The following is a 20,729-nucleotide window of genomic DNA, read 5'->3' as shown; positions in this document are numbered from 1 at the left end:
CCACTTTAATGAAAACATCCGAGCTCCACAACAAAGACGAGATTAAAGATGAACTCTTCACCTTTGGACGTTTTATTTTCTGCTCCAGCTACCTGCTCAGCATGACTGACCTGTTGTTGCCGAGCCAGGAGTCACAACTGAGACAAGCGACGTTTGTCTGGTAAACGGGAGACGTTGAAGTTTTATCAACCTGTCCTGTAAACTGTGGAGTTGAAAGAAAACTGCTTCCTGGTCATCTTTTGATGCCAAACCCAAATATTTTTTTACCAAAAAAGTCTCAATGATAACGTCTAAGGAGGCCATTGCAGCTTCTGTCTTAAGAATCTGAAGCAAACTTTAGTGATAACTGCTTTTTTCCGAAGCTCTGAGGAAGCCTCAGCTCCTGATTTAATCATTTCTGATCAGAGGATCACACAATCGCTGAAATTGTGACCAAGCTGGATGGATTAATGTGATTTCTGCCCTTTCTGGACAGCAGAGAGTGAAATCTAAGCCTGAAACGGATGGAAAAACTTGATGTTTTTTTTTTTCAAAAATAACAATGATCCATGAGGAGCAGAACCTTCGGTTAGATGTTAAAGTGTCTGCTGTGTGTCTATGAAGGAGAAACGACCAGTTAAAGAGACCTTATTCCAGTTTGGAAAGATTCATTTAGAGCTGGAATGAAATGTGAGTTCTCCAGCAGTGGGTGAAAATAGACAAAAACAAAAATACCTGCCTTTGATTGTTTAAACTGTAAATGAGGCCTGGAAACTGTAGCTATGGAAGGAGTTTAAATCAAGATGTTCCTGTGTTACTTGTGTTATCAGCACTGTTGATTCGGCTCCAGAAAGCAGATGGCCTTCTCTCTCATTTCAACGAAATCCCGTTATTTTCAGTTGAAAACTTTTTCACCTGTTTTATTATTTTGGGTGGAAAATGCACAAAGTATCACTACAGACAGTTAATGAAAGAACATCACACACGTTTTGGTGTATTTTGTGAAAAGGTTTGTTTAAACTCACCCTTTTTAAGCTCTAAAATCTGTCAGTAAGTGAAATGCTTAACGTCAGATCACAGATAAACGTGAAAATACGTTGCCCTGTTGGACAGGAGCGCCACCTAGTGAGCTACACTTACATTACATGCACCTGCAACACTGGGACCTCGGTTTGTTTCTGTTTCCGTCAGGAAAGTCATTCTGATCAAGACGGTTTGTCTGTAACTGGCTGTAAGATCTACTGCAACCAAACCTGATCCCCTGCAGAGAAGCAGCGCTTTGAGATTCAGACTGGAGGCCTCAACAAGACCACAGCACAAACTAGATCATTTAGACGTGGACTTGATAAATGTTGTGGCAAACAGCAGTTCCTTAGAAGAGCTCCCTCCGTCCTCTGGGCTTCTTTTTTTGGTTAATCTGTTGGATTAACCACCACTGGTGACAATACACAGCTGACTGATAGTTTACAGCAGTCATAATAAATAAATGCAACAAAATTTAAGATTCACATTAAAAAAAGTTGCAGTTTTCCTTGATTATTGAACCAACCTGGTGATAATATGTTTTCGGTCATTTTGGTGGATCGATCTGTTAATTTGGGTTAAATTGGTTGGTTTGTCAGTTTGTAGCAGTTAATTGGTTTGGTAGACCAACATTAGGACCTTATTGTTTTAATTTATACTCATCAGTAGCCTCGTTTTTTCTTTTTTTGCCTTTTATTTTGGGCTGGTGTCTAATGTTGACTGCAGTTCAGGATCCTAAACCTGGTTTGTTTCCAGAAAAGCGTGGATTCATCTCAAATCTTATTATATGGCAGATAAGAAAGTTTAAATGAGCCATAAGAGCCTGATCTGATCTAACCAACACCTGCTCAATTAATAACCATAAGTTAGTTATTAAGCTTATTTTAGGTGCCCTTGTTTCTACATGCAGGTGTGTTAAAAAGAGAAGATCACGAGTTCAACTCAGCATATATCTGTTTTTTTGCCCTCCTGTCGCATATTTGGCCGTTTTACCCGCTTGGTTCTTGGTGTCCGTCAAAAGGTTATCCCAATAAATCAAGAACAAAACAGAAAACAGAGACACCAACTGAGCGTTTCCCTTCCTGACGCGTCGCTTCACAAACAGCTCAGTGCCTCTTCTGGAGAGCCCAACCTCCAGAAACCTGAACCAGGACTAAACGCAGACCTCAGGGATCAAAGAGGCCGACGGACGCAGGACATCCAGGAGGCTCTTCCTCCAACCTCAACTTTTTTCCTCTTTCTTTGCACACATCGTTTGTTCTGAAGCGGGAAAAAAGCAAGAAGCGCAGAGACAGCAGAAGAATGTTTGCGTCGGTGTCTAACCCTCCATCCGTCATTTCTACATCTGCAGGTTTGCATTCGCACGCCCAACTCCCTCTCATTGTTGGTTTCACTGGGTTTATTTGTCAGTCGGTCTTCTTGGCCCACGCCATGTCGTCTGATCGGGGCCTCTGGCCCGTCACGTGTTCGATCAGCCGCTCCATCCGCCTCCAAAAGCCCAGCCGGTCCAGCGGATAGTTGCACCAACCTGGGGCGGAAGACAGCAGGAGGAGAAAAGATGGGAGGGAAGAAGAAAAAAAGAGGGGTTAGAGAAAGAATCACATCTTAATCACATTTGATGAGAAAAACAGAAAGAGAGAACAAATATGGTTTATCTTGAAGATTTCTGAATTTTTTTTTTATTGTGAACGGGCGAGACGTCAACCTGGAGACTGGTTTGCTGAGATTTATAGAAGCTCCTGGCAGACGTTTCCTTCCCTGCATATTTTTCCCTGACTTAAGCAGCCAGCTTGTGCAAAAGACAGAAAACTGAAACGGCAGAAGGGGAAAAGATGTGAGGAGGTGTTGCAGAAAAATACAGCAACTCGATCCAAAAAAATGTAAGAAATAAAGCCGTGTTCCTGATAAAACCCCAGAGATTCAGCAGCGGAAATGAATTAAAATCCAAAAGTCAAGCTAATAACCAATAAGCAGGTGATTTAAAAAAATTAAAACCACAGACGATAAAAGTTCGGCCTCCAGAAGGAAAAATCCGAAAAGGATATAGTTTGATCCACAGGCAGACCAGAGATGGGTCAATAAACGATGAACGGAGCAGGAATGTTCAGGTCGTCTGTCCATCTCAGTCCTTTTAACTGCTTCTCTAAGATCATTTCAGGGAGACCAAAAGTTTTACTCCAATTGTTTCTGCTCTTAACTGTTATCAATGGTCACAGAGTTGGAGTCGATGGTCAGGACGATCCCATGTGTTCATCTTTAAAGGAGATAGAGGGCCTGCTTGGCCTAATGACTCAAGCAGAGACTATTGACACAAAGACCTCACCAGTGTGCCGTCTCCAAGATAATGTGAACGTCCCTGAGTCACTGCCAGAGGAGATGTGAAGATGCTACAGGTCCCCCATGCTATGATGAGGAGAGGACATCGACAGGATATGACAGGAAGGGATGCAGACCCCAGATTCATCACTGCAGATGATGCCGTGCCACTTATCACCCTCCCACTGATCCAACATTTGGCCAGAGTAACATGTGTGTGGTCCACATGCAGGAAAGATGCCACAGCGTGACCTCATGCAAACCAAACCCTTCCTCCATCACTGAACTTTTCCCTTTGGCGCTCTCTCTAGATGTTCCGGCTCCGTCCACCTCGTTCACATCCACGCCTCCGGTCTGCATTGGCACCAAATTAAGTCTAAACTGGAGCTTTGCTTCTGGATGGTTAATCAGGTTCTTCTGATTTTAACTGTTAGACACAAGGTCAGCGATTGCATTCAGGCGAGGCAAAGCAAATTTATTTATATAGCACATTTCAGTACAAAGACAATGCAAAGTGCTTTGTGTGATTAAAATATAGGAAGATAAAACAGAATAAAAGCATGTTGGAATAAAATGTAGAAACAAAATAAAACACGGGAAAGTAGAAACTAAAAGCAAATATTAAAAACAATTGGAATACAAAGTTGAACTAATGATATTTCAGTAAAACTAGAACTAGAACAATCAAAGGCAATCCTAAATAAATGTGTTTTTAATCTTGATTTAAAGGAACTCAGGCTTTCAGCACTTTTACAGTTTTCTGGAAGTTTATCCCAGATAAGTGGAGCATAGGAAGGTATCACTCTCCTCCTTTCTGCTACCTTAACTTCAGGGCCCTTAATTTCTCCATTTTTAAATCGATTCTCCACTAAGGTTTTAAACTCCTGCACATCTTAAGCGTCCTGTTTTATTCTCATCATTATGGCCAGAAGGATGAAGGAGTTTCCCAGGAGACACCCCTAACCCCACCAACACACACACACACCCACGGTGCCTCACTTCCCGTGACGCTTACAGAACTCCGGCGGCTGTGAATTTATCCGTTTGAGTTGAGCAAATTCATGAATGTGTGGCTGCAGGCCAAAATACATTTACATGTGCACATGAATGAATGCATGGCACCCATGCAGCAGCGCAGCGGCCCCGAGAGGGGAAGACGTGAACACGCAGTCCGCCGTTATCACCGAAGACGCAGACTGGTGCACGCAGACGGAGTTTAGCTCATGAAGTGGATTAAAACAGGAAAGATGCTCACACACAGACACAGAGGGCGCATGCTGGAGCTGCCTGTCCACGCAGAAGCCCTCTCTCTTGGCTTAAAGAAGGGAAAGCATCCCGGTTTTGTTTCATTTCCACCATCTTCCTGCATTTTTCCATGTTCTGCCTTCCTCCCCAGTCGTCCTCCCCTGTCCTCCACCCTCCCCTCGGCTTCCTGTGAAGTCCTATTTGTTAGAACAGACAGCAGGTTAGCATTAAATATACATGGCGATTGTCAGCCGGTGGCGAACACAAAGGCAGCGAGGCGGGCCCCCAAAGGACTCCGAGCCAGGCCCAGGCAGCCAGGCAGCACGAGCAGGGGACCGCCGTCCCCCCCCGTCCCCCCCCCCCTGTGGACCCCTCCGCTGTCCCCTACCACCACCTCCTTCCTCCACACACACAGGTTAGGCACCGAGGAGGAGGTCAGAGCGACCAGCGCGCGCTCACAGATGCGAGGCTCTGCAGATGTAGCCGAGTGTGTTCGCCGTGCCACCCCCGACAGCTCAGGCTCACATCTGTCGTCCGCTGGGGCGCAGGGTGACGTACGAGCCGAGTCCCCCCCTGAGTATACCCCCCCGCCCCGCTTTCACCCAGATGCAGGCAGAATACAGAGTGTGGCTGTGTGACAGAGGCCTGGAGTCTCCAAAGACGGCACGCACGCAAACACAACATTAGCTTTTAGTTATTTATAAGCCTACGCTCAGACACACACAGTCGCCATTTTATGTAAATCTGCAGAGAAGTGCGAGTTAAATTATTCTGGAGCCATCGTCTGCGCTTATAAACGTCCAAAATGGAGGATTTTATTTGTCCTTAAGCTTTAACCTACAATTCGTTTTTTTTTTTTTCATGTCCCTGTTTATATTTTGTCTCTTAGCAAACAGGTAAAGCCAGATAACAACTAAACCTAGAAGCACAAACAGGGTTAGAAACTAAGTCCACCTGGGCTCTTTATGTGTGATTTAAGGTTACATTTCTATTCCTCAGCTTCTGGCACAACCTGAGACTTTCTTTTAGTTTTTAGCTATAGTTTTTTATTGTTTCAGATTATTCTCTGTTCTCATTGTCCTTTATTTGCAATGTTCTTGATTTTACATGAGCAGCTGTGGTTATTTTGACGTGCTGTGCAAATAATAAAGTAATAATAGTAAATTAAAGACATTGATTAACTGATCGTCGTCATTATTTTCATCTTATTTTATGAAAACATCTCAAACAGCAGCCAATCTTCCCAGGAGTGGACATCTCAGCAGATTCACCCTAAGGTCAGAGCGTGAAGCACAGAAATGACCGGGGCTGCCGCCTCGGACCGCCGTTCCCTGACCCACCCACTGTGGACTGTGGGAACTGAGCTCCTGGACCTGGAAAGTGTGCATCAGGCTAACTGTAGAGCACGGCGGTGGAGGGGGGATGGTTTGGGCTGGTTCTGCAGGCACCGGCCCAGGGCGCATTGATTGGACTGACAACCAACGTTCCTTCACATTTACCGTCTATCAGTCTCATATTTTTTCATAATTTGAAGTCTCAGTTTTCTAGATTTCTCAACTGATTCCCTGCCCTTGTTTTTGTGGAAATTCAAAAGGTAGCAGCGACGTCCCAGCACATATTTCTAGCGTGATCGGAGTTTAAATGTGGAACCTGCAAAAACCCGGGACTGTAGCGGGTCGGACTAATTGGGGACCGTCCCAAACCTCTGCTTCTACAGATAAATAGTACATTTCCCTTGATATTCAAAATTAAAAGATAGTTTACAATGAATTAAACTTGCCTGTATTAGATAATAATAATTAGATTGCCTTGGACTGTATATAAAAGGGTTTAAATCTGAAAGAATGATTAGATTTGATTGAAACTGGATTGTCTTTAAAAACTGTTATAATTTGGTGCAATTAAATCTAAACTGAATAAAATGCACTTCTGCATGACAGATGGCTCGATTGATACAAAACTTTAAAGAAATCAACTAGTTTTTTCCACAAATCTGAAAAAAATGGGGCTGAGGATTGGAAATACAAAGATAATGTTCCCTTCTTCTCCAGATGTGGAAAAATACTTTAAATTCATGCTTCTCAACACTTTAGGACATTCTGGAATATGGAAGAGTTGCCCAGGCACAGATCTGAAACTGTGACATCCACAGAAACACGATCAAAAACAAAGCTACAAATCTACGGTAGACCAGCATCACGGTTTTGCAATGGCCTAGTCAAAGTCCAGGCCTCGATCTGACTGAAGTGGTGTGGTGGCACCGTCACTCAGTGCACCCACCTGTGGTGATGCAGTAGTACGTCTCGTGCGGTGAAACATGGTGGATGCGGTGGTGTTTCCGTGGCAGCACCAGGTGCCAGTCCTGCAGCAGAGTCACCCAGCGTGGGAGGCCGAAGTAGGAGTGGCTCCACTTGTGGATCTGATTGGTCAGCGTCACAAATCCCGCCAAGGCGAAAACGTAGCAATCCCAGGGGTAAGACGCCGCCAAGGCCTCTGAAAGGAGGAGGAGGGGGAAAATAATCAAGCCAAGAGAATGATTGATCAAGATGTTTTCGGCTGCACTCCCACAGGGACGATGCTGAGGAGACGAGGAAACAACGAAGACAGAAACACATAAATGCAAGATGTTGGCAGCAGTATTCCAGCCGATGCCCCTTTTCTGTATTTCTGCTTTTTCTAAACTTTTCTCTGTTTTTGATTTCTAGTAAAAAAAAAAAAAAAAAAAAAGATACAGAAGAAAAGTCAAATGATGAATCATTAACCTATACTTCTAAAACCCTAAATCTTCCTTATTCCCACTCTCTTACACACATCATGCCCATCCTGGACAGTGTGTGATTTTCCGTATTCTGATGCAGGTAAAGCTGCAGCTCGGCTGAGGGATGGAGAACAGCAGATAAGTGGTTTTCCGACTGTGACAAAGTGGCAACGAAACTGAATTTTACACAGCGAGAGGCGATGCAAAGCTGAGAAGCAAAAGTATGAGTCAGAAAAGAAGCATCCAGATCCTTTAGACTGAAAACTGATCAGAAACAGCTTTTATTTTACTGGTTGAGCAGCAGAACGAGTTGAAATTTAAAATGTCTTCTCTTTTGAGACAGTAATAAAAAAAATGCTTGACCCATCATTTCTGCTGGGGAAAACGTGCATTTATTGTAAATGTAATTTTGCATGATGGCGAACGCTGGGTGCAAATGTAGCGATTCAAAACAAAAAGAAAAACAAGATAGCAGCAAATGTTAAAAAAGCTGCCTATTTGGACTGGGGTTGAGCTGTGGTTTAAACATCTAAATGTTAACTGTTTTAATTTGAAAGAAGAGATAAAACTGCCTGCTTTTAAGAGATCCTTTATCCGAGTCGCTTATAACTCCTCCATTACTCTCCAAGCTGGGGTCAGACTGCTGTCGACCAATACTAAAGGCACACAAATCAGTCTTTAAATAAACATTTGATCATTGTAATAAAAACTAAAATGCAATGAAAGAAATATTTAAAAATGCAATAAAAATTAACATAATTGTATATTAAAACATATTTAATCACATTACAGTTCATTTTATTATTGAGAATCCTGTGTTGCAGCATATTGTAAATTTCTTTAAATTCCATTCGGCCTTATCCATGAGTGGGCGGAGCTAAACACTAAGACATGAGGTGATTGGCTGCCAGTTAAAACTTCTGTTCAGGTCAACCAATCAAATGTTAGTTTGTGTTTAATGAGCTGTTAATATATTTAAGGTTTTAATTAATACTTTACACATTTATTTAACTGTGGATATTTATATAAATAGCGACAGCTTCTTTTAATCTATCTTAAGCTGTCCACAAGTTTGTGTCTTCATCCGTCACCTCAAACCATCTTCCTGACTCTTTGCTGCAGCTTTTCATGTTGAAACGACTTACAGAAACACACACCCCCACCCCCCCTGCAAAAAAAAAACAACTAAAAAAAAACACAATCTCTTGACCTGAGTTCAAGCACAGACATGACAGCTGGAGACGTCAATCCTCCACCTCGTCCTGCGTCTCGCCGTTTGTCCGGTGACACGGTGAGGAGCCTGACATGAGAGGTTTAGATGTCATCTTACCGCTACATGACCCTTGGATGCCCCCGCCCCGCCCCGTTTCCTCCCGCCAGCCGACTCAAACTCTTAGCGGTGACCTCTACGGGAGCAGACATGACAGGCGAACACGTCGCTGCGTCCCTGTCTCTGTTTGGTGACCTCCTGACGCCCTGCGGTGACAGGACGAGCGTGGACGCCGCCCACAGGTGGGCTTCATCCTTCATCGTCCTCAGCCGCTCATCCTTCCTGATGTTTCCTGCATCCTTTTGCTGATGTATTTAAGATCATCAGCATTAGACAGTTTAAAGAAATGTTTCTTTTAAGCAGTTTTTCTAAAGCCTATTTGACATAAACCTAAATTTTAGATCTATTAGTTGAATAAATACGTATATAATTAGCATTATTAATAATAAAAGTCAAATTAAAATGTTGAAATGTATATTTATTTTCTAAAGTTTCTCCTAATTCTTTTTATTTTTAGATTTATTTATTGAAAATCTAAAATAAATAAATGCTCATGTATAAATACAAAGCAAAACTGGCTAATTATTTTCAGCCATAACCTTTAAGACTTTAGGGCCAAATCATGAAACCGTGAGGAGCAGCAAACCTAGAGTCAGATTTGTGAGCCATGGAGACTAGATCCTCCAATAAACTGATGATCAATCAATCAAAACTTTGTTTATAAGTGTTGTTCAAAGTGCTGCACAGCTGAATAAAAATACAAGATAAGGGTTATTTTAGTCATGGGAGGACATTTGTGCTCGCTGTCACAAGGGAATCGGGAGTCAGAATTGGAAAGAATTTGATTAGAAGTGCAAAATTAGTTTTTTTTGTTTTGTTTTTTTCAAACTCCTCTTACAAGCTTTTTTTCCAAAGAGCAGTACTGGTGATAAATGTTTGAGGGGTTGTGGTGAAGAATCAGACCCACATATTCTGGGACTGTCCTCACATACAAAACCTCTGGAAAAATGTTAAAGATGTGCAGGAGAGAATACTAAAAGTTAACATTCCTTTTGATCCTGTAATTTTCATACTTGGTGTGTTCTCAGACCACTTTACTTATGACCAAAGGAGTCTCCCACATATTCTTCTAATGACAGCTGGGAAGATGATTACAGTGGATGGCAATAAAGTTTTTTTTTAAAAAAAAGAAGTTATTTTAGGTTATAGCTCACTGTAAGAGAACTGGAGCACAGGGTGGCATCCAGGGGGTCACTACGTCTCCATAACAACTGTTACATGCCATCTACCAGCCAGCTTATTCGTTTGGAGCAGTGGTTTTCAACCCTGGTCCTCAGGACCCGCTGTCCTGTCTCCACACACCTGACTTAAACAAACTGGTGATGAAGAGGCCACTTTAAATCTCGATAGCAGCTGATAATGATCATTTAATTCAGGTGTGCTGGAGCAGAGACACGTCTAGAACATGCAGGACAGTGGGTTCTGAGGACCAACTGCTAGGAAAAAACTTTTTTCTAGCATGACAAACATAAGAATGGTGTAGTTAGTTAAACTGGGACTGAATGAGACTGATATTAAGCTTTTCAGGCGCAAACCCCAGGTGGCTCTGAAGGGAAAAACGCCTCATGGACACTGAAGTACGTTGTCGGATCTGTGATGCTGTGGGCCTGTTTCCCGTCCAAAGGCCCAGGGAACCTGGTTAGAGTCCAGGGCTTCATGAACTCTGACGTATGCAGAAATTTTTATCAAAAATCTGCTGCGCTCTGCTAGAAAACTGAAAGTGAGCCACTGTTGGGTTTTTCAGAAGGGATAATGATCCCAAAATTCTGGTCAAATCAACCCAGAATTTAGTGGACAAATCAACCCTCTGACGTCCATCTCTTTAGCGTATCTTCACACTGGCTGGTTAGGGTTACATAAGATACACCATCAGTAAACCAAAAAACATCCTTTTAAATTCCATTTTAGGTTTAACACCAAATTATATGATATTGAAAGTGTTGAAATGAATATGGGCCTGCTCCTGCTTATTTCTGAAGGCCCGTCTCACCCCGGTTTAAGATTTGATAGTAAAGGAGAAACAGATTATCAGAGGCAAATATATAACAACTAAGTGACATTTTCCACAACAAGAGTAACTCCATCAAACGAGAACATCTATCATCTAAACCCGTTTGTCTGTGCCATGTCTTAAAGGGTCTAGTGCTCGTCTCCAGTGGCCATTGGGTGAGAGGCGGGGGCCATATTGGACAGGTTGCCAGCCCCTTTGCAGAGACACCCAGTAATGCACACAGTCATACCTGAGGGCAGGAGAGACCAATTAACATAGCAGACATGCTTTGGGACTGTGGGAGCAGGCTGGAGTACCCAGAGAGAGCCCCAAGCTCCATGCAGAGAGACCCCAGGCAACAGTGCAACCCTAAACCTTAAAATAACATTAATCTATTCCCTTAGGAACGTCTATTGTTACCTAATAACAATGACTTTTATTCTATAAACCTCACTGAATGCTGCATCACAGATATGAGCTGCAGCGTCTGGGTTGACCTCATCTGTTGTGATTTCCTTTCATGAGGAAAATGCATTCAGTGAGTTTACGATTGAAGACATAATTACAAATATACGTGTAATTAAAATGAGATATTATAGTTTTAATCTAAAAACTCATAAATCTCCTGAAGCTCAAAACTCTATGTTGGGATCAATAAACTTAGCGTTTGAAATTTAGTTTAATACTTTCACCTAATATTTTATTTTTCCTAAACTAAACTAAACTCAAGAGTAAACCTCTGAAGTTAAATAATCTGATACATGATCAGTTCTGGTGTATACGCCGTCACCCTGAGAGGTTTAAAACTGATATTTACGCCCCCTTCTGCTGCGGGTACCTGCTCGTTTTGCCCAGCTACCGTGATTTATATCTCAGATACTCAGTTCCAGATGCTTGCAGCAGCTTAACCCCACAGCGCCGTACGTAATGCAGCCTTTAACCCGAGTAACTGGTGTCACCTCCCCCGTTCTCCTCCCATTAGTGACCTTTACGCTCGAGCTGAAGTGCAGACATGACAGGTGGAGATGTCACCTCCTCAATAAGCGCTCTGCCTGCTCCTCCTGCTGGTCCTCCTCCTCCTCCAGTCCCTCCCTTCCTGCCCTGCGCTCTCAGGGTCAGAGAACACGATTACCAGCACAAGTGCCACGTGTCTGCAAGCAACTTCCTGTCTATCGGCCCTCTCCAACTCTGAGAGGCTGCTGCAGGTTGCTGGAAAGTCTCTGACCTTCTGGAGTCCTTAGATTCACTTTTGAATGTCATGGAATTTGACCGAAACCACTGACTGTGTTCTGGGTAAAATGTGGCAGCAGGTATGCACAAAGACGTGCAGAGGCAGCACGTACCTGGTGTGTATGTGAGGAACTTGTAGGCCATGTGAGCAAGTGGCAGGATGGGGATCATGCAGTTGTCGCCGTTGGTTTCGATGAAGTCGTGCCGAGTGATGGCGGTTGGGTCGATGTGGTGCTCCCTGAATGGTCGGATGAAAGCCTGCAGAAAGAAAAATCATTGTTTTGTTTTTTTTAATACTTCATTTCACTTTTTAGGACAGAATAAGCTTAAAAACAGATTCCGCTCTGTTATTGAACCAAGAAGCTAAAATAGCAAAGCTCGTGAACTCCATGTTTAACAGCAGTGATAACTACCATTAGCTCACTGAGATGCTACATTACAACCAAACATCTCAACTTTGGTCTCATCTAACCAAAGCACATTATTCCAGGAGTCTCGTGCTTCATTTAGATGCCTAAGTTGTGCTCCTTATGCTTCTTCCTTCATCCTTTGACATGTGACACATGATCTCATATTGGACTTTAGTACAAAACCTCATCTTACATAAAAGCCCAAACCATCATTTCTCCCTGGCCATGCTTTGCAGTCTGTATGAGGCTTAAATACATGTTGGAGTCTCTAAGAGTGCAGAAAAAAATTAATTAGTCTTTCCAGGTACTGCATAGTTAACTTTAAATTCTTTTTCAGTCACATTTTTCAATCCATTCAATTTTCTCTGTTCTCGATATTGTTTTTTTGAACAATTACATCCCAGTGTTTCCTGCAGAGCTGCTAAACAAGGCTATGGATGTCCGGCTAACCGATTTCACAAATCCGCCTTTTTTTTTTTTTTTTACCACGACTTTGTAGTTCAAGCTGAACAATGTTGATGCTACAATAATAATATTAATACATTATTTAAAAGCGCCCAAAAAGTAGCATCATAGCAAAGATAAAAGACAATAAAAATTACAGTGAGAGTATGCAGTTTTAAACAGATGGGTTTTGTGTTTAGACTTGAACTGGTAGAGGGTGTCATCTGGAGAGAGAGAGATCCAGAGTTTGGGAGCTGAGCGGGAGAAAGCTCTGCTCCCCATGGTGTTGAGGCGGGAAGGAGGAACAGTGAAGTGAACCAAAGCGGAGGATCTAAGGGTGCAGGAAGAAGTAGTGTTGAGAAGAAGATCAGATAAGTTGGGGGCAGGCAGGTTGTGGATGCACTTGAATATGCATAGAAGGATTTTGAATTCTATTCTGAATCTAACCGGCAGCCAGTGGAGCTGCTATAGGACTGGGGTGATGTGATGAAATGAGAGGCTTTTAGTAATAATGCGAGCAGCTGAATTCTGACCCACTTGAAAATTATGGAGGGATTTTTGAGGAAGGCCAAAGAGAAGATAGTTGCAGTAGTCAATGCAGCAGGTCCAAGGCTATGGACAAGAACTGATGCACCATGAGGGGAAAGGGAGGTATGAAGCCGATGTGTGGATGAAAATAGGTTCATAGCTTAGCATATGGTCTTTAGCATGGAGCTGCTAACAGGTGTGTTTATAAATGTGTTTGGATTGAGGTACAGAGGTTTTCCTTTGGTGTTTTATATATTACATTCAAAGGATTGTAATTCTCATGTCACAACTCACATAGCCAAGTCTTTATGTCTTTGGTCAAAGTAAAAAATTAAACTCCAGCTGTTTTTTCCGGCCCAGTTCGAACAGTTAATACCAAAGCACTGGACCATGATGAACCGTTTAATGGTAATATGCTATTTATCCTCGGTGGCTCAGGTAACTAACCTTGCCGGCAAGATGAATTCTCGTGGTGTTTGTGCGTTCACAAACACAAAAATCCATCTTCAACCGTTTGTGACCGAACCAAAAATGGTTTGGGCCAATCACGTTGCAGTATTGTGGTTTAAGGCGGCACATACAGCTGTGATGAAAGCAAGAGCTGATGAGCTCACAGCCGAAACAACATGGCAGCGCAGGGGGATGCACACATAGCTGCTGCTATCACATCTGTTAGGTCAGAATCCACGATTTGTTCTTTGATAGTAACAGCAAGAAGGGTCTTGGCTAGCTTACCTTCTTGTGGTTTCTCATTATACCTGCTGCTTATGTTTTAATTTGATACCGTGATTGGCTAAAACCTACCTTTGGAAGGCGGGCACTAAGTGTCGCTTCTCCCAGTCAGCTCGGGGAACATCCCTCCTTTCCCCAAACGGATTTCATGGGAGCAGACCCGGGTTGATAATGTGCAGAACAGAGAGTGCTACACATTATCAATCGTAAAATCAAGTTAGTTAGTTAGGATTCTTTTTTTAATTTGCATCTTTTATGATGAGTAAGTTTAGTGCTTCTACTTTTATGTGATGTTAGCTTCAAACCACTTAAATTTTACTTTCTTTGTGTAGAACAATGGACTTCAGATGGTTTGGGTTTAGAATCGTTCCCAGACTGACGGGCAGAAACAGTTGCTTGTCTAAGGTCATTGCTGAGGTCTTCCCATCCTGGTGTTTCATCAACACACATCAACAGCAGCAACCTGAAAAAAGTTATGCTTTTATAACGGTCAGTTAATCTGATCAGCAGCATCTGTTTGCTTCTATACCCAACGAAGCAGCAAGGATCTACTTTTTTTTTTTTTTCCAATTTTCACATTTGTTTAAGAATTTACATAAATGTCTGTGTGGAATCTGTGGTGTGTTTTAGTTCAGATGAGATTAGATTAAAATAATTACAGAAACTCATAAAGAGAGGATATTTTTATCATCTTCAAATATTTTAACTCCTTGAATTAGAAATGGGTGTATTTTTTATTTTGAGGTGACTTTGAAAGGCAGAGAGGCAAAACTACCACTTCTTTGTTTAAAAAGCAAACTACTACATCTTAAACATCTTTATTAAGAGACAATGAAATGTGTTTCAGGAAGTTTTATGAACTTATCTAGAAGCTCAAGAACATTCAGACCATTAAAATGAGTTGATGCATTTTGAAGGACTTCCAGCAGCTGAATTTGTCTCTTTGATAAATCAAATAACTTCTTTTAGGGGTTTTCCACATCACTCCCAAAACAAAATCTGATATATAATCAATTAAATTTCTTAGCTAATGCTGCACGACTGCAGAAACATTTACCAGACAGCAACAACAAAAACGCAACCGCCACAGAAACTCATTTGCAGCTTTTTTTTTTCCTAGATAATATACAATAAACTGCGATGCTAAACAATGCAGATTAAACACACAGAGGAATTCTCGCCACACATAGCAATGCTGAGCGTTGTGCACAACCCCAAAGCACACATCCAGCATCCTAATAAACCTCAGAACAGCAGTCGACCTGCACACAAACACACACACACTAATGCACATAACCTGAAAAAAAATGAGCTTCAAAACACACACAGACACACACACACACGGCTGCAAACCCCACCTGCGCTGTGCAGAGGCAGACACCTGTCTGTGAGAGCACGGGGGTCTCAAATGAAAGGCTGAATCAGAATCTCAGAAGCTTAAAAGAGGACAAAGAGAAACACACCCACGAGCACACGCTGGATAAAGGTAATTTATTTCCCTAGGCAGAGAAAAAAAAAAGGCGAGAGAAGGGAAGGTTTGCATGTGTGTGTGGAGGCATGGAAGCATCAGCATGAAAACTCATTATTGTCGGGTCTGCTGCTCGAAACAATCACAGCCGCCGATCTGTGGACGTCGTCGATGGGTGCCACTGCAAACTCTGAAGTTATCTGTTGATATCTGTGCAATTAGGGCCCTATCGCCGTTCCGTCGGTCCCTCTCTGTCCCTTCCTCTCGCCGCAGCCCTCAGTCAGATGAAAGGCCGGCTAAGCCGCAGAGGTCGTGCCGAGCGGGGCGGCTCCGGCGCTCCCAGCTAACGGCAGGCCGCCGGTCGCTGCGTGTCCTCTAATCCCACACCGTTTAGCGGCCTGCGTGGCACGGCGCCCGTTAATCACCGGCTCACATCGCCCATCGCCCCGGCAACCAGCACCGTCCCACTGCTCCTGCAGACACGCCCTTCCACCCCCATTTTCCCGTCCTAACATTTATTTCATGCGCTTTTCTTTCTCCCTGCGCTCCATTCACTTTCAGGACAAACGTCTGCCTTGAGTAAACACGGACTCGTCCTCAGGAAGACGTGTTTGCTAAAAGGCGCGACGAGGAGAGCGGGAGCCGAAACAAAGAAAGCCGCTTCTAAACAATGAAAAGTGAAGCCGAGCAGTCTGGGACGGAGGATCTACAAACACGTCCTCCTAAACTGGAAACACATCTGGCAAATTTCAGAGTGAATCGAGCTTCATTGGGAACTAATGAGCGTGACTTTGTCCTCAAAGTAGTCTCATTAGAGGACTGCGAAATCCTTGTTGAGTCAATTAAAGCTCAACGACACGAAGACGAAAGAAAATACAGCGTGGCCCGAAGCCTCGCGAAGGAATTGTTCTGAGCACTGCGGGGAGGCTGTGCAGCTCTTTTTAAAACGCTGCTGTAATTCTGGTTCAGCAGAGACAAAAAAAAAAAAGAAAGAAAGAAAAAAAAGGGATTTATGGCCTGAATTCAAAATAAATTGTTTTATGTTCTGATGAGTTTCTTTAAATTCATATTAGACGTTTGTTTTTTTCACCCCAAACGCTCCTTGTTTAATGTGCTGACTTTCATTTTTAGAACGAGAACCTTTTTATCGAGTCACCCGTCATTCATCCCATCCTGTCAAAAAGTATTCACCCCCTTGCAGATTTCTTCTGGTTTTGGTTTTTCTGACCCACTAAAATTATTTAGATCATCTTCATTTTGATATCAGGTTTCAAAACTAGTTAGGCTGAATTAACTGTACTGAAAAGCATTTTTTAGAAAGCTTAGTTCAATTTTAATACACCTGCAAATCAATAAATTACTTTAATAGAAGCCGTCTGACAACATGAAGCAGGCTTAAAGATCTTGAATAGTCACATACAAATTTAACAACAGTCTAGAAACAAAGTCACCAACATATGTCCGCCTGGAAAGGCTTACAAAAACCTTTTTAAAGGCAAAAGCGCAGAAAAGTCACCCAGGAGGATTACTCAAAGCAACATCCAACGCTCTGAAGGCTCAGCTACGGTCAGAGTTCACAATTCAACAATATTGTGAAAAACAATTCTTAGTTTTTTAAATGCATTCTTGCACAAATGCCCTTTGCACAATCAATTCTGCACATACAAATGGTTTTTAAAAATACTCACCTGTACACTGTGACTTCTCCTGCATTGTCTACATTTAAATTGTTTACTTTTAAATCACTGCTGCACCTTATACTGTAATTTAATTTTTACTGCAATTTACAAGCTGTATGCAACGAAATTTCGTTCTGTACGCACTCTGTGCATACAAGATGACAAATAAAGTTGTCTAAGTCTAAGAGAAGAGAGACTGTGTAAAAATGGCCTCAGGTCGAGTGGAGTCAGGGCTGTTTTGGCACAATTAGCCTGGTGGTCATAAGGTTGACTGGTGTGTCTTTATTTCAACTATCCTCTTATAACCAGGTTTAAAAAACGAGTAAACAAACAATCAACTTTCAGACTGATACGTATCAGTTGTGGACTCTTTTGCCTCCCTGATAAGCTCATAACACACAGCCTCATCTTCTCAGGAAAGCACCTAAAACTCTGAGGTGTGCCGACATTTTGCATAACCGCTTCCACACTTTGTGTTTCACAACCTGAGAAACGTCCTCAGAGATTTCCCAACAATTACAGACAACAAAGGAAACAGGAACTAAAATCAGGACGAGCTCATGTAGACACAAGACGTTCAGAAGACAGCAAACAGAAACAAACGACCCAACAAACAAAGAATGAAAGTGCCTCTATTAGCCTCGGGTGTTCTGCATCGAGTCGGTCTTTGATATTCAAACTAACCTTAAATAAAAGTAGAAAACCGCTTTATTCTCCAGCTCAAAACCACCACTGAGGTGGCGGCGTACACACATCAACGCGCCGCCTGTCGTCGCCCCTCTGTTCCCCGCTAACGTCCATTCTTCTCTTCCATTAAACGCATTTATTAGGGCTCTCCCACAGCGGCTGACACGCCATGTAAATACGCTGCTGCGTCTTCAGTCTGCCTCAATAAATGCCACATCATACATGAACATCCAGCCACACGAGCCGCTCAGGAAACAGACTAGTCACAAACGTCAAACCAAATGTGATGTGGGAGAATTAACTCTGAATAATATCCAGCTGGATTCTCCATTTAACCTGATTATTAGGAACGGTCGCTGTTGCGTCATTAGCCTTTGAATTAAAGTGAAGTGAAATGTTAACTCATCGTCATTTTGTCCCTTCACCGATTCCTACTTTCAAATCAGCCTTCTTCTGGGTCAAGGCTGTGGTACTACAGGAATGCAGGTAGGAGACAAGGAAGGAAGGTTGGAAACAAGGAAGGGCCTAGGAAAGAAAGAAGGACAGAAGGAAAGAATTGCAATAGGCCACAAATGAGGAAAAGAATCAAGAAGAAAAAGAAAAAGGAAGGAAGAACACAAAAGGGCAAGGAAGGAAGGAAGGAATGAAGGAAGGAAGGAGAGAAGGAAAGAAAGAGGAAGGAGAAAAGGACAGAAGGGAGGGAGGAAGGAAGGAAGGAGATAGAAAAGAAGGACAGAAGAAAAGAATCACAATAGGACAGAAAAGAGGAAAATAATTAAGAAGAAGACACAAAAGGGGAAGGAAGGAAGGAAGGAAGGAAGGAAGGAAGGAAGGAAGGAAGGAAGGAAGGAAGGAAGGAAAGGAGGAAGGAAGGAAGGAAGGAAGGAAGGAAGGAAGGAAGGAAGGAATCGCAATAGGACACAAAAGAGGAAAATAATTAAGAAGAAGAAAAAGGAAGGAAGAACAGAAAAGAGGAAGGAAGGAAGGAAGGAAGGAAGGAAGGAAGGAAGGAAGGAAGGAAGGAAGGAAGGAAGGAAGGAAGGAAGGAAGGAAGGAAGGAAGGAAGGCAGGACACTTGCATTGTGTTTTAAACAACCCAAAAAAATCTAATAGTGAAATAAAAGTTTAAGATAATAGGAAGATTAGGTTAAAGAAACAGGAGTAAAACCTGAGAGTGTCTGAAGCAGGAAGATGGTGGAAACAGAGGGAGCTGATTAAAAGTTTCTGTCGTCTCCTTAATCTGAATCGCTCTTAAAGGTATACTATGCAACTGGGGTTGATTTTCCAGTGAGGCTCCCCCCAGAGGGCGAAAGTAAAAGTGCACTGTCATAAAGATGCTCAGCTGTTCTGGTTTCTCCGTCAAGCCAGGCGCGGTTGTTTTGAGCTTAGCAGACAGGCGAACAAAACGAAAAGTGGAAAAAACGGCAGTACAAACAATGACTAAAGCCGGGCGTACACTGTACGAGTTTTTCAGGCGTGGTACTTATATACATCTCAAACTGTGCGACGGAACCGCGGGGTTTAAAAAGTTCACCGCTCACGATCTGTGCGGCGCGACGCTCGGACGAGACCGGACTGCTCACATTGTACGTCGTGTCCCCTCTGGGACCGCTGGCTGTGGGGACAGAGGCAGGCGAGCGACGGTAGGTGACAGGGACCCAGAGCAGGGGTTCGAGCCCAGCTCTGGCGAGGCCCGCAGGAGGCACCGGGCGTCGGGGGAACGGAGGGGAGAGAGAGGAGAGACGAGACGCATCGGCGGCCGCGCGGCACGGCAGGTCGCCTGGCCCGCACCCCCCGCCCCCCCCAGCAAGCGGAGGAGTGCCGAAACAGGCGGCCAGCGCGTTGCGCGGACTGGACGGCTCGCCCTCCCCAACACCGGCCGGAGGTTGCTTCAGGGACGCCTGCTTCCCTCCCTCCGCTGGGGGGGACGGAGAGGAGGGGAGGGCGCCCCCTCGTAGCTCTGCTTGAACAGCAGGATGCGCTCACGAAAACCTCACGACAGCCGACTGAATTTCAAACATGTTTGATTTTCACCGATCGTCCGATTCCTGATCGGGAGGTAGTCGTGAGAAGCCAGTCCCCCCTCCTCCCCCCCTCTACGATCAAGCTGAAATTCAGCCCGATTCAAAAAATGCTCGCACGACTGAAGAATCGGCCCGAAAAGGGGAAAAACTCGTACAGTGTACGCAGTGAAGGTATGAACATCAAGCTTCCCGCAGCGCTATCTTGGCGAGGCGGCCACCTTGCCAAACTCACGCTACCACCTCGCCAACATTCAAAAAAAAAAAAAAAAAAAAAAAATTATAATAATAATAATAAAATAAAAAAAACTCGATATGCTTGCATGTTTATTTGACGTTAACACGCGGTTCTTTGTTGTTGCTTTCGCGCGTGCATATAGTGAATGGCAGGGCAAAAACACATGGAGTTCTCGCCATAAAGCAAGACCGACTCTCGCGGTCTTGCACGAGACTTCTGAGCCTGTGTGTGCGGCCCGAGGGCTCCTGCAATTGCAAGTACGGTATTTCCCCCACAGACCACCAGGGCGGCCGAGAAAACCTTTGTTCGACCTGAAATGACTAATTTAATCATCCAAAACGGTATGGAGCACATTAATTAACTGAAAAATGTTGCATAGTATGCCTTAAACCAACTCCTAGGAAGAAATATTTAGACCAAGACTCTGAGAGACTCTGAGGATCTTTGTCAATACGGCCACAGGTCTTCTTGGTTTTAAGGTATAGAGCAGCAGGACCTTGGCTCCATCCGAATACTCTTATAGAGTGAGAACTCTTTGGACAAAGTGGAAGTGATTTAGCGGTCGCCATGATAAGTGATGTCCGAATAGTGCAGTCAGTAAGGAAGGAGGTAGGAAAAGGAGCCTTTAAGCTTCCTCCTGTGGCTAGTTTG

At 43.4% G+C, this 20,729-nt stretch overlaps 1 protein-coding gene across 3 annotated transcripts in view; it reads right to left on the bottom strand.

Moving 5' to 3' along the window:
- Positions 1–598: 598 nt before the first annotated feature.
- The window catches only part of si:ch211-212o1.2 (TMEM189_B_dmain domain-containing protein), a 46,474-nt gene continuing 26,343 nt past the window's right edge, over positions 599–20,729 (bottom strand). For all 3 annotated transcript variants that reach the window (XM_036126075.1, XM_036126068.1, XM_036126079.1), the window contains 3 exons: positions 11,985–12,129; positions 6,844–7,056; positions 599–2,530 (listed from right to left, as the gene is read on the bottom strand). In XM_036126075.1, the coding sequence (XP_035981968.1) occupies positions 2,409–2,530; positions 6,844–7,056; positions 11,985–12,129 (480 nt within the window). In that variant the 3' untranslated portion in view covers positions 599–2,408. The remainder of the gene's footprint in view (positions 2,531–6,843; positions 7,057–11,984; positions 12,130–20,729) is intronic.

Source organism: Fundulus heteroclitus, chromosome 2 (genome assembly GCF_011125445.2).
Source record: "Fundulus heteroclitus isolate FHET01 chromosome 2, MU-UCD_Fhet_4.1, whole genome shotgun sequence".
Taxonomy (NCBI): domain Eukaryota; kingdom Metazoa; phylum Chordata; class Actinopteri; order Cyprinodontiformes; family Fundulidae; genus Fundulus; species Fundulus heteroclitus.
Note: the sequence above shows the minus strand (reverse complement) of the source record. Positions and strands in the feature narration are given on the sequence as shown.